Source organism: Pan troglodytes, chromosome 11, assembly GCF_028858775.2.
Source record: "Pan troglodytes isolate AG18354 chromosome 11, NHGRI_mPanTro3-v2.0_pri, whole genome shotgun sequence".
Taxonomy (NCBI): Eukaryota; Metazoa; Chordata; class Mammalia; order Primates; family Hominidae; genus Pan; species Pan troglodytes.
In genome coordinates this window covers 15,349,091-15,363,131 of record NC_072409.2, presented here as the reverse complement: position 1 = coordinate 15,363,131, position 14,041 = coordinate 15,349,091, and the positions used below count along the sequence as shown (strand labels likewise).

General features: G+C 41.8%; 1 protein-coding gene across 12 annotated transcripts in view; it reads left to right on the top strand.

Annotated features, from left to right (window-relative positions):
* The window catches only part of RABGAP1 (RAB GTPase activating protein 1), a 165,839-nt gene that overhangs the window by 148,805 nt on the left and 2,993 nt on the right, over positions 1–14,041 (top strand). For all 12 annotated transcript variants that reach the window (XM_009457251.4, XM_520242.8, XM_063788342.1 and 9 more), the window contains 6 exons: positions 2,008–2,100; positions 2,525–2,635; positions 9,970–10,074; positions 10,944–11,027; positions 11,707–11,778; positions 13,762–13,959. In XM_009457251.4, the coding sequence (XP_009455526.1) occupies positions 2,008–2,100; positions 2,525–2,635; positions 9,970–10,074; positions 10,944–11,027; positions 11,707–11,778; positions 13,762–13,959 (663 nt within the window). The remainder of the gene's footprint in view (positions 1–2,007; positions 2,101–2,524; positions 2,636–9,969; positions 10,075–10,943; positions 11,028–11,706; positions 11,779–13,761; positions 13,960–14,041) is intronic.

Here is a 14,041-nt window from a genome sequence, read left to right as displayed (position 1 = left end):
GGCAGACCTGCAAGCAGCCTGACTAGGGGAGGTGTCCACAGTCAATGGGAGAGGAACACACTCTCCCACTGAGAGCGTCTGGAGACACTGACACCAACACGCAGCAAATGTGGGCCTATCCTGTTCCCTTTCTAGGTCTTATTTCTTCATCTGTAAAATAAGAAAGTTAGAGTGGAGTAGATCTGAGAGTCCTAGTTACCTGGACCTGGGGACTAACAGGCAGATTTCCATGTCAGCACTTTAGTGCTGATTACTGAAGTTTCAGGAAGGGATTACCATTAGTTTCATATTCTTTTTTAAAAAAAATTATTTAGATGGGGTCTCTCTCCTGTCACCCAGATTGGGACACAGTGGTGCAGTCTTGGCTTGCCTCACTCCATTCTCAACCTCCTTGGCTCAAGGGATCCTCCCACCTCAGCCTCCAGAGTAGCTGGGACTACAGGCACATGCCACCATACCTGGCCAATTTTTATATTTTTTTGTAGAGAGAGTCTTGCTGTGTTGCCCAGGCTGGTTTCAAACTCCTGGCCTCAAGTGATCCTTCTGCCTTGGCCTCCCAAAGTGCTGAGATTACAGGTGTGAGCCACTGCACCCAGCCATAATCAGTCTTTAAATTGCACACATCTGTTTTTTTAAATCACTTTTCTATTATATCTCATAACTTTTGAACATGTAATTTAAAACAATGCCAATGCCATAGGGAATGGCTAGCTGTTCAGAGGAAGGAAAGATAGTCACCCAGCCTGGGCAACACAGCAAAACTCCATCCCTACAAAAAATAAAAATCAGCCAGGTGTGGTGTCGTGTGCCTGTAGTCCCAGCTCCTTGGGAGGCTGGGGCGGGAGGATCAACTTGCCACAGGATGTCAAGGCTGCAGTGAGCTGAGATCACACTACTGCACTCCAGCTTGGGTGATAGAGACCCTGTCTCAAAGAGGAAAAAAAAGCCAGTTGCATCTTGAAGGTATGTTGCCCTTGGTTATAGTTTAGCTTGAAGAAGGAGACAGAGCCAACCAGTAAAGAGGGGGAAAGCCTGTTACCTAGAAGGAAAGCCAAGAGAATAAAGGGAGAAAAGATTTTCTAGAAGAAAGCAGAGAAGATTGGTCATGTTAAAGCATGAAAGTCAGGGAGTTTTGAAGTTTAGTTGGGGAGATGTAAGACCACTGGACAGAGGAAAAAGACACCACTGGTGACCTTCAAGAGGGTTCTTTCATAGAGTAGTCAGAGCAGAGGCCTGACTTACATTAAGGAGGGGCAGGTCTTGAAGCAATGGAGGTGAAGATATAGGCCTGTGGTTTGCAATGGTGGGTAAGAAAAGGCTTGAGAGAAAGAGAACAATAATCTGATGGGGTGAGAGGGCATCTAAGCAGAGTAGTCAGCAGAGCTGTGTTTTTAAGGGTAGAGATAACTGTCTGTTTGAAAGCAGCACAGAAGGAGGTAGGAGAGAGGAAAGGGAGGGGATAGAGAGGTGCTAGGATAGTGAGGACTTTGGATGGAGTCCAACTGCCAGGGCTCAAATCCCAGATCTCCTAGTCCCTTATTGTGTGACTTTGGTCAAGTTACATAACCAACCTCCTTATACCTCAGTTAACTTGCCTATAAGATGAGGATGAGAATAGCACACCTCGTAGAGGTGCTGTGAGGTCACAGATTTAAAGGATTTAGCAGCAGCACTGGTATATGCTAAATAAAATGGTGGCATTATTATTATTAGGGACAAATAGGACCCAGAACTTGTAGGAGGAGCCGTCTGTAGGGTGTTCATTCTAATACTGTCAGTTAAAGCCTTAGGACCCAAACATCTCCAACAGAACTCTAAACGCATTGAGAATTTGGGGTCCTGGGCTTATACCCTACTCTGATGATTTCCCTCCAAAAAAATAGGAAATACCACATCCATAATGACTGAGATTGCCCAGGCCACCAGAAGTCTTGGTCTTCAGTGCAGGCACTGAAGCACCCACTACTTTCTAATACTTCTTAATTTACCCTATGATTTATCCTACAGATTAGTCAGAAGAAGTTGAAAAAATACGAGAAAGAATATCACACCATGAGGGAACAGCAGGCCCAGCAAGAAGACCCCATCGAGCGATTTGAGGTTTGTTTGCTTATGGCCTACGTGTGAGGAGCTCCCATGCTTTCATTTCATATGATTGCGCCTGTAACTAGCTTTATTGAGTCCTTTTTAAAATTCAATTCCTCTGTAGGTTCAGGTTTGAGTTTGCAAATTAGCAAGCAAGATCTGTTTTTGCTTCAAACCAGCTGCCTGGTTTGTTACAGTTCAGTGGCTTTTCGTCACAGTTAACAAATAGTAGGTGCTTGACAAAGTCACTTGAATCAGTTAAGTATTTCTTTATGGAGCTAGAAAATAAGAAATTGTTGATTTGGAAACACATCAGGTCCAGCCATTTCTCTTATTGTTTCCATAGGACTTAGAAATTTATTTTGAGGTTTAGCCCTGAGAAATTTTCATTTCCATCTGATTTTTATGTGTCTGTAACTGGTTTCTTTCTACCCTTCAGCGGGAGAATAGGCGTCTACAAGAAGCTAACATGAGGTTGGAACAGGAAAACGATGACTTAGCCCATGAGCTGGTGACCAGCAAGATTGCACTACGGAAGGACCTGGATAACGTAAGTCCAATGGGTCTGAAGGGAAAGATCTCACTGAGACACTTGACTTTTCCCCTCAAGAGAAATCCTGGAATTTTAGTGATTGTTATTCTAGCCACCTGTAAAGTTTCCCGCTTGTGATACAACTTGCTTGTCAGTGTCACTTCCCTCCTTTCCTTCAGGAATTATCTGTTGTCTCACAAAGCCCTCCTTACCACATTCTTTTCTCATTGTGCACATAATCCTTGAGCTTCTTTCCCAAACATCATTTGATTAAGAGACCTTGTGGTTAATTCTTACATTACTATAATTGGCAGGAGCATTTAATCATTATAATTACGTTAACCTCCCCCCTCAGACAAGAAGAGATTTTGTTATCCTACATATTTGGTGCCTGTTGAAAAAGCATTGCCAGTTGGAATGCAGCTCAGTACCTCAGCAACTTGCAGTTTCATCAGGAGTTTCTGTTGACAGATGTTTCATTTTTCTTTGCTTCTCCTAATCTTAACAATTTTGGAATGATGTCTTTCCTGGCAGAAACCCTTTATTTTCTGTACTACAAACTAACCTTAGAAGAAATGGTATAATCTCTCGATCATGGTTTAGGTCAGAAGTTGGCAAACATTTTCTGTAAAGGGATGGATAATAAGTGTTTGAGGCTTATGGCCCTACAGTCTACATTGCTACTACTTAGCAAAAGCAGACATAGATGATATGCAAATGAATGAGCATGGCTATGTTCCAGTTAAAAGCTTTATTTACAAAAACAAGTGACAGGCTGGATTTGGCCCTTGGACTGTAGTTTGCCAACTCTTTAGGTTTCCCTGCTAGGCTCCTAGGATTACCTTTCTGCTCATTGGTTTCCTAAAGTTCCAGGGATGGGCTCAGGCTGTTGAGGATTTTTACGGTGGTCTTACATTATATGCACTGAAATAGGGTCCATGAATTTCAGGATGTCCTTGACATCCACCAGAAGCTTAACAGAAATTTTGTGTACTCATGCATTTCCTTGAAAGGCTATGCTTTCATTTAGTTCTCCTAGGTAGAAAGACTATGGTTTCATCAGATTCTCAAAGTGGTTAACAGGTGAGACAGAGACCACAGTATCTACCCGTTCAGAAAATGTAGGATGGACCTGGATTCTAATGCCAGCTACTCTGCTTTCAGCTCACCTTGGACACCTTGTAAAATGAGGGGTGGTAAAATAATAGCTATGTCACAGGGTATAGAGAGAATTACATAATTAGATGTATATGAAAGCATCATTTTAAAAAAATCAGGCACAGGCATTGTTAGCGCCCTCTGCTTGTCTGCTTGTCATCTACAAATAACTGAATTTAACAGGGAAGGCTCCTCTTTGCAGTTTTTGCAGGGAGAATGTTTCAAGGTCATTAGCCCTCAATGACCAGAACCTGAGGTCTTTTGATGGCTTTTTGGCTTACCACAGTCTGCTCATCAGGGTTGAGTTTCCTCCTTACGGTGCAAATTCCCAGCATATCCTCTGTTCCTCTTTGTAGAAACACTATATGGGTCATTCTCTCCCTGTTCGGGTATTTCTGCCTAGTGAGTGGAGGGAGGCAGGTGTACATGGAGCAGGGACTACTGAAGCAGGGCCAGAGGTGTGCGCCTAACACAGCCCTCATAACAGCCATGGGTCATGCAGAAAGGAAAAAAAAGGAAAAGAAAAAAAATATGGGTCTTGAACAGGAGCCTTTGTGTCCTACAATGAAATTAAGAGGCAGCTTAGGCTAAAATTCCAGGTGGATTTTTAGTTTGAGATGTTGTATTTTCCAGTCTAACAGGCCCAGTATTAACAGTGACACCCACTAGTGAGTCGTAGACTACTTATGTTCTTAAAACCTGCCCCTAAACAGTATAAACCCTTTTTCAAGTCATCTTATCCTGACACAGTAGTGAGAGAACCAGGTTTCATTCCTGATATTAGGAGTGCAAAATAATAAGAATTATAATATGAGCTCCCATTTACTGATGATTTGTGGTGCTAGGCACTATGATAAGCATTTTACTAAACTTTGATCTCTCTTACCCTTACCTCAGCCTTGAGAGAACAGTAATGTAAGTTCCATTTATGGATGAGGATTTTTTTTTTTTAACAGCTATAAAACTTGAGATTCAGTTGAAGGTACCCAGGAAGAAGCAGAGCCAGGCCCATGGAACTGGAATGCCCAGGCTTTTTTTTTTACAGTGCCAGCCTGTTTCCACAGTAAATAAGGGACAAGGAGCTATGAATCAATGTCATAACCATATCAAAAACATGAGGACCAGGGATTGTGACATAAGAGCTAACATTTCTTGAGCACTTACCAAGTGCTAGGCACTGTTCTAAGTGCTTTCTATATATTATCAAATCCTCAGAGTAGCCCGTGTTGTAGAAGGGATATAATTATGATCCCCGTTTTACTGATGAGGAAACTGAAGCAAAAAGAGGTTAAATATCCCACACAGATCACCCAGCTAGTGGCCAAGCCCTCAAATTGAAGGCCTGACACCAGAGCTCACCCTCCTAAGCAGGCGGCAGGGCTCAGGAGCATCACACCAGGGCCCATCCTGCAGTCATCTAAAATGCTGCAGACACACCTTTCCCACACTCACTTTCCCTTCCCAAGTTAGACTTCTCTCTGTACTTTCTTCTGAATCATCACTGAAAATCAGCTAGATTCTTCCTCACTGAAGGGAGGAGTGTGGGGCCCTTTCATTATTTTTTTACTTTAGGGACTTAGGTTTTTGAAAGAACATCATTCTTTTGAGCTCTTTCCTTCCTGCATCTCAGAGAAAAGCTCTGGTGTGAGGCTTTAAAATTTCCAGGGCCCTCTTGTATTTTCAGTTGATTATACATCACTTTTGTTATTCATCACCTGTCACTTTTGCTGTTCTTCACACAGCAGCTGTGGAGAAATTCCATGCCAGCCACTTAATTCCTCGGTGACCCCAATCAAGCTTTCTGTATGAAATGGGAGTAATGACTAGACCTGACACTGGTGCTAAAAGGATGAGGGGAAGCTATGGAAGGTCCCTGCAGAGCTGATAGGACCATGTCCGAGTCCCCTCTAGCAGGGTCACTCCTCTGTGTTGAGACAGACGTGAGAGTGAAGGAGACTTGCTGGTGAGCCCACCTGCTGTCCAGCAGGATGTGAACTCTGCCTCGGCTCCTTATTAGTTCTGTGACATTTTGCAGATTGCTGAACTTGCCCCATTGAGTTAGCTTGGCCCCTTTATTAAAAATCAATTGACCCTAAATTGGCGGGTTCACTTCTTGATTCTGTCTGCTCCATCTGTTTCTGTGTCTATCCTTAAGCCAATACCACACTGTCTTGCTTACTGTAGCTTTATAATAAATCTTAAAATCAGTTCATGTGAGTTCTCTGACTTTGTTGTTCTTTGCATTTCTGTATCAGTGTTAGAATCAGCTTATGAATATCTAGAAATAAAAGCCTCTGGCTTTTGAGTGAGGTTCATGGAATCTGTAGATCAATTTGGGGAGAATTGACATCTGAACAACAGTTGAAGCATTCAATCCAGAACATGTTAAAATTTTCCTTTATTAAGATCTTTTTCAGTTTCTCTCAGTAGCAATGTTTTTTAGTGTTCAATTTACAAGACGTGCATGTTTTAATCTATTTTTGTAAAGTGGTATTGTTTTTTAAATTTCATCTTCCAGTTGTGTATTGCTAGTCTCTAGAGATGCAGTTGGTCTTTGTGTTGTGACCTTGTAAAAACTCATTTGTTAGTCTGGCAGCTTTTTAAATATATTTTTTCGGATTTTCCACATATACAATCATATCATCTCTGAATACAGTTTTTCTTCCTTTCATATTTATCTGCCTCTCTTTTTCTTGTCTCACTGCACTGACTAGCATCTTCAGAATGATGCTGAATGGTTAGAGTGGACATCATTGCCTGGTTCTGGACATTAGCTATAGGTTTTTCGTAGAGTAGGTTGAGGAAATAAATTCTCCTCTGTTCCTGTTTGCTGAGAGTTTTTGTCATGAATGGGTGTTGAATTTTGTCAAATGCTTTTCCTGTGTCTGTTGAGATAATCATTTGGTACTTCTCCTTAATTCTGTTAATATAGTGAAATAAATTCACTTTTCAATGTAAACCAACCTTGCATTCCTAGGATAAACTCCAGTTGGGGTTTCTATTTTTTATTAAAGATTTTAATTCTTATTAAATATTTATATGTTCATAAGGAATATTTGTCTGGAGTTTTATTTAATGTTTTTGTCTGGTTTTGTCATTAGGGAATGCTGGCCTCATAAAATGAAGTGAGAAGTGTTCCCTCTTGTTTTCTTGAGGACTTTGTATATGATTGTTCTTTGATTAAATCTTTAGTTCCCTAGTGAAGTCATGCAGACCTGAAATTTTCTTTGCAGGAAATTAATTGTGAATTCTTTTTCTTTTCTAGATATGGAGCTATGCAAATTTTCTAATTTTTCGTGTGTCTGTTGTTATAATTTGTGTCTTTCAAGTAATATATCCATTTCATCTTAAGTATGTTGATATAAGGTTGTTTGTATTCTTTTAATATTTATAAGATATGTAGAGATGTTTCATTTTCATTCCTGATGTACGTCATTTCTTTTTCCCACTTTTCCATAACCAACTTAGCTAGAAGTTTATCAGTTGTGTTGATCTTTTCAAAAGCCAGCTTTAGCCTGGACAACATGGCAAAAATTAGCTGGCTGTGGTGTCACATGCCTATATTCCCAGCTACATAGGAGGCTTAGGTGAGAGGATCACTTGAACCCGGGAGGCAGGGGCTGCAGTGAACCGAGATCATGCCACTGCACTCCAGCCTGGGTGACAGAGTGAAACCTTGTCTCAAAAAAAAAAAAAAAAAAAAAAAAAAAGCCAGCTTTTGGTTTTATTGAGTTTTCTCTGTTGTCTTGTTTCATTGATTTCTGCTTTTACTTTCTTTGGGTTTCATTTGCTCTTTTTCTGGCTTCTTAAAGAGGAAGTTTGAATAACTCTGGACCTTTCTTCTTTTCTAAAATAAGCATTTAAAGTTATTAATCTCAGCCAGGCACAATGGCTCATGCCTGTAATCCCAGCACTTTGGAGGCCAAAGCAGGAAGATTGCTTGAGCCCAAGAGTTCAAGACCAGCCTGGGCAATATAGCAAGAATTTGTCTCTACAAAAAATTTTTGAAAAATAGCTGAGCATAGTGACACATGCCTGTAGTCCCAGCTGCTTGGGAGGCTGAGATGGGCGTATTGTTTGAGCGCAGGAGTTCAAGGTTACGGTGAGCTATGATCGTACCACTGCATTTTAGCCTGGGCAACAGAATGTGACCCTGTGTCTTTGAAGAAAAAAAAAAAAAATCAGAAATCTCCATGTAAGCACTATTTTCAGCTGCATTCCACATACTCTGATGTGTTGTGCTTTTATTTTCATTCAGTTCTTGTGATTTATTCTTTCACTTATACAAGTTTATTAGTAGTATGTAATTTAATTTCCAACTATGGTTTTTCCCAGAAACTTTTCTGTTATTTTTCATTTATTTCTGTTGTGATCAGAGATTATATCCTGCCTGATTTTAATCCTTTTAGAATATACCATTACTTATTTTATGGCTTATCATATAATCTATTTGGGTGAATGTACCACATACACTTGGAAAGTATGTATGTTCTGTTGTGAGTGGAGTGTACTGTGTCAATTAGGCCAAATTGGTTGATAGTGCTCAAGTCTTATGTAGAACAACTTGATTTTCTCTGCTTGTTCTGTCGCTTCCTGAGAGAGCACAGTAGAAGGTTCTGTGACTCTAATTGTGCATTTTTCTTTTTCTCCTTTTAGTTGTGTAGGGATTTGTTTCATGTAATTTGAATTTCTGCATACATTTTGGATTGTTACACCTTCAAAGGGTATTACCAAGGACAAAGAGGGACATTTCATAATGATAAAAGAGTCACTCTTTTACCAAAGTAAACAGATGGAAAAAGATGTATATACCACACAATACCATGAAAACTGGAATGGCTATAGAAATGTCAGATAAAGTAGATTTCAGGACAAAGGGTATTACCGAGGACAAAGGGTATTACCAAGGACAAAGAGGGACATTTCCTAATGATAAAAGAGTCACGCAATTTAATTGTGTGCATTTGCAGTTTGCCAGTAATTAATGGCCTTTTGAATCTGCGTATCATGCCATTCTCAGTTCCACCTTTTTTTCTCTCTGAGACTGAGTCTCGCACTGTTGCCCAGGCTGGAGTGCAATGGTGCGATCTCGGCTCACTGCAACCTCAGCCTCCTGGGTTCAAGCTATTTTGCTGCCCTAGCCTCCCAAGTAGCTGGGATTACAGGCGCCTGCCACCACACCCGGCTAATTTTTTGTATATTTTTAGTAGAAACAGGGTTTCACTATGTTGGCCAGGCCGTTCTCAAATTCCTCACCTTGTGATCTGCCCACCTTGGCCTCCCAAAGTGCTGGGATTACAGGCGTGAGCCACCGCACCTGGCCCAGTTCCCCATTTAAGGACCCAGCTCTCTGGAACCTGTTTCTTCCAAAGAAGATACAGGAAAGGAAATAGAGTATAGTGGAAAACTCAGTGGCCCAGTTACACTACTTTAGGTGATGTCAGAATTTCAGGGAAATCCTATCCATATCAGGAGCCCAGCAGAGACCCTCTGTATTTAGTCCTTGAGTCTTCTCTAATATGGTATAGTCAGTCCTTCTTCAGTTATCTTTGGAGTGACCAGCACCAGGAACTCGTATGTCAGGCAAAAGTATATCATTTTCACTAGAACTCACAGATACGCCCACTAGAGCTTTTGCATGCTTTAGAAAAAGACTGGAGTGGAGAGTGGCCATTAAAGATAAGAAAAAGTGCCAGGAAAGGGGCAGCCTCCTTTATCAGGTAATAACAAGAGAAAAATGCCAGACGGGTTGGATGAAGCAGAGGAAACACAGCTTGGAGGAAGAAAAGCAGTTTATTAATAATAATGATGGCTACCTTTTATTGGTGTTTACTGTATTCCAGGCACTGTGCTGAATGCTTTTCTTGCCTTATCCCTCAGATGAAGAGCCGGAAGCTTAGAGAGGTTCTCAATGACTTGTCCAAGTGGCACATGGTCAGTGAACAATGGGCGATGAGTCCAGGCTGTCTGATGGCAAAGGCTAAGCTCCTAACTACTGCCCTGCACTACCTCTGAGCAAGAGACTGGGACAGGCACTTATGCATGAGTGTATTCTCATTGTGACCCTGGGGATATAATTTCCCCTCTCTGAATCAGAGTTTCCCCATCATCTTAAAATGGGATTATGCTAAGTAATGGAAATCCTTTGCAGTTCCCAGTTCTTGTTTTGTGACAGCATATCTTAAATGTTTCAGGCTGAGGAAAAGGCAGATGCTCTGAATAAGGAGCTGCTGATGACCAAACAGAAGTTGATTGATGCAGAAGAAGAGAAAAGACGGCTGGAAGAAGAGTCTGCTCAGGTAAGGGAACTCTCCCACATTCCTCTGTCTTGCAAATGCTTGAGAACTGGGAGTTCAGCTGGTGGCTTCCTGTTGGCACTAGAAAACCTAGAGACATCTGGCTTCAGTTTCTTTCCAAAGACTTTTTTTTTTTTCCCCTACTGTGTAAAGTCCAATGGTTCCTAATTAAAGTCTAGGAGGAGACAGTGGGTTGAAGCCCATCCTTTGTTGGGGCAGGAGAATTTCTGTGTATTGGCATCTGAGCATAACAAAGAAGAGGGGGTAGAGTTTCTGCAGAAGGAAAGCACACATCATATAATGCCTGGCTGTTTCCCTACTTGTCCTCTGCTGTCTCCCTCATAGAGCAAGCTTGGGAAGTCTTGTTCTGAGCCAGTGCTCCAGTCATTGGAGACACAGACCTGCAGGCATGGGAAGAGCTCTGGGTGCTGTGCGCCTGGGAGCAGTCCCCTCCCCCGTCGCACCACGGTCGTCCAGGAGGCAGGACTGGCTGGGGTGAGAGACTGCAAAGCCCTTTCTACAGAAACCATGAGATGCTGAAAACCCGCAGTTCTCTTATGAGCTCTTTGGTTTGTGTCTGGTCTGTCAGTGAAGGTCCACAGGTTGGCTTGTACTGGCAGGGAAGACCTTCAGCAGAAGCCTCAATCTGAAATGGGGTCTGACGTTTTTGGAAGTTTTAACTGTTCTCTCCCTCTCCTGCATCAGGAACAGGGGATTAGTGCTGCCAAGATTGAAGGAAGAAAGTAGCTGAATTAGAGGACTTCCAGGGTTTGGTTCAGCAGTTTTTGGGAAGCCTAGCACTAAGCGGTTGGTGGCAGAACTTCCTTTATTTTTCTGTTAACATAGTCCCTTTTGTTTTTTAACGTGTGCAGTTAAAAGAAATGTGCCGTCGGGAACTCGACAAGGCAGAATCTGAGATTAAAAAAAACAGTTCTATCATTGGTGACTATAAGCAGGTAGGTTCCAGTACCCTGGGATTGGGCTGTGTAATCTGGGAGCCCCTAGTCTGGATAAAATGTATACCTGCCCCCCACCCCCAAACCCAAATGCAAGCACCCTGGTTTCAGATCCTGGCTCTGCCCCTGCACTGACAAGTGGCTTCACTTATTCTCAGTTGTAAAAGAAGGAAAATCATCCCTGCCTAGGAAGGTTGTTACGAGGATTTAAAAAGACCATGTTTGTAGAGTGCCTGGCAGTGCCCAGCACATAGTAGGTACTTAAAACCACAGTATGTTTTGGTATGTATTTCAGATTCAGAATTACGAACTTTTGTTTACGTGTAGTTTTAAACCGGTTATTTCCCTGACTGGTTGAGTTTTAAGAACATAACAGAATGGTCTTGTTCCCTCCTACACTAGGATCTCTTGCTGGCTCATGAGTCTGGCAGGTGTTCAGAAACCATTGGCCATTGAGTGTGGTGCTGCTTGGTTTCTGCAAGTCCTAGGCCAGTGAATGCAGAGGCGGCATAGCTAGAAGAACCCCTGCTTATCCATCGACTTCATATCCCCTCCTGAGCGGTAGCAGGCTATTTGCTACTATGTTAATTCCAATTTACATATTCTAGCTTCCACTACGGAATTTATGCAGATTATTACAATTGCTCAAGAGATTGTTGTTTTATATTTGTTTCTTTAGATTTGTTCTCAGTTGAGTGAAAGATTGGAGAAGCAGCAGACAGCCAATAAGGTGGAAATTGAGAAAATTCGGGTAAGACTTCTCTTTACCTAAAAGATTTTATATCACCTACTTCATTTTATGGCTGTATAAACAGTTTTGGGAGGAGGCAGTTGATTTCAAAAGTGAGAGAATCTAAGCAATAAGGCACCTGTCACAGGTCCTGGCTCAGTAGTTGACAACTAACACTACGCCTGTTTTCTCTGGAAGGGTGTACAGATGAAATCAAACAAGCTCTAGCTTTAGATCTCAAAGTGCAAGTGCCCCACGATTTCCAAATGTCTGTAAGGCAGTCGATGTCCACAGTGTGATGCTGAGGAGGAGTCATGCAAGTGATAGGTCTTGCTTGAGGTGGTGGGAGTGCAGAGGTCAGAATCATGTGCTGTGGCTTGTCACTTTCCAGTGTTGTTCTGAGTTCATGCCTTCTGCTGTAACACATCCAAGTACAATGAGGACCTTAGTTTATTTTTATATTTTTTATTTTTAGAGACAGGGTCTCACTATGTTGCCCAGGCTGGCCTTGAAATCCTGGGCTCAAGCGAAATCCCTCCCTCAGCCTGAGCTGCTGGACTCCAGGTGGGCACCATTGCGCCCAGTTTAGAACTTTAATTGTTTAATGTTTTGTTGGCAGCTTAGGAGTTTTTATAACATGGTGCTTTCTTTCTTTAAGCTCTACCTGTATTACAGAACTTGTCAGATTTTACTAAGACAAGCAATTTACTGAAAAGTGCCTCACTAACATATTTACAGCTCAGAGGACAGGAACTTGGGAAAGTTCTGTGCTCATGGCCATGTTTGCGCAAAGCAACATTACCTAGAGCAGGATGACACTGGCCTTCATCATAATTAATGTTTAACCAGATGTATGTGTGTGGGTGTGTGTGTGTGTGTTTGAGACAGAGTCTTGCTCTGTCATCCAGGCTAGAGTGCAGTGGTGCCATCTCGGCTCACTGCAACCTCCGCCTCCCAGGTTCAAGCTATTCTCCTTCCTCGCCTCCCAGCTAGCTGGGATTACAGGCTTGTGCCACCGTGCCAGCTAATTTTTCGATTTTTAGTAGAGATAGGGTTTCACCATCTTGGCCAGGCTGGTCTCGAACTCCTGACCTCGTGATCCACCCGCCTTGGCCTCCCAAAGTGCTGGGATTACAGCTGTGAGCCACTGCGCCTGGCCAACCAGATCTGGTTTTTAAACAGAACTTATTTTCTGATTCTAAAACTTTTATTCTTGCAGAAAATTTGGAAAAGAAGAGTAAATAAGGGAAAAAAGCCCTTATGATCCATTTTCCACATATAACATCTTTATTAATACTGTGGTGTGTATTCTTTCAGTCTTTGTTCAGTGTTTAACGTCTAAAATTTCATTCATTCTGAGATAAGCATTTCTTTTCACATTTACATCTCTGAAAGTGGGATGTTTTATAATTGGCTTTTTGTAGTTTAATTGGCAGAATGTTTTCTTAGAGGAACATAAAATGACATTTCTTACAGTTAATGGCATCTTATTTTGATGAAATGTGGAATACATTTTATTTGTAATCATAGTTTATGTACATTTTTTTGTTCTATTTCAACCAGCATGCATCCATTTTCCAATGTTATAAAAGTTCCTCAAAAACCTTTTAGAGGCTGTGTACTTCCTTGTATAAATATAGCACAGTATATTTCATATTTAATTGTTTTTGAATAGTTTATCCCCCACTTTTTTGCCTGTCTCCAATTCTACAGTGAAAATTTTTGTACATAAATTTTTATCTAGTTACAGCTTCATTTTTCAGCCTGGGTTCCTAGAAGTGAGATTACTGAATCAAGACAATGATAATTTTATTATTTTTGGTGTATAATACCAAGTGGCTTTTCCAGTAGGTTATCTGCCAGTTTACAAAGAGCACAGGTTTTCAGAAACTGTAGTGCTCAACAGAGAAGCCGTCTCTTAGTGTCCCCCAAAGGAGATGCTCACACCATCCTAAAGGGCCAGTTCCTCCTCTTTGCCTCTTCACATCTAACATTCAATTTCAGCAAAAAGTGGATGACTGTGAGCGGTGCCGGGAATTTTTCAACAAAGAAGGGCGTGTAAAAGGCATAAGCTCAACCAAGGAGGTTTTAGATGAGGACACGGATGAAGAGAAAGAGACGCTCAAGAACCAGCTGAGAGAGATGGAGCTAGAACTGGCACAGACCAAACTCCAGCTGGTGGAGGCCGAGTGTAAGATACAGGTAACAGCAGCAGAGCTCAGACATGTGCCTGCGGGCTGGGTTTCCTGATGTGCACTAGAGACCCCAGAAATTATCTTTATGG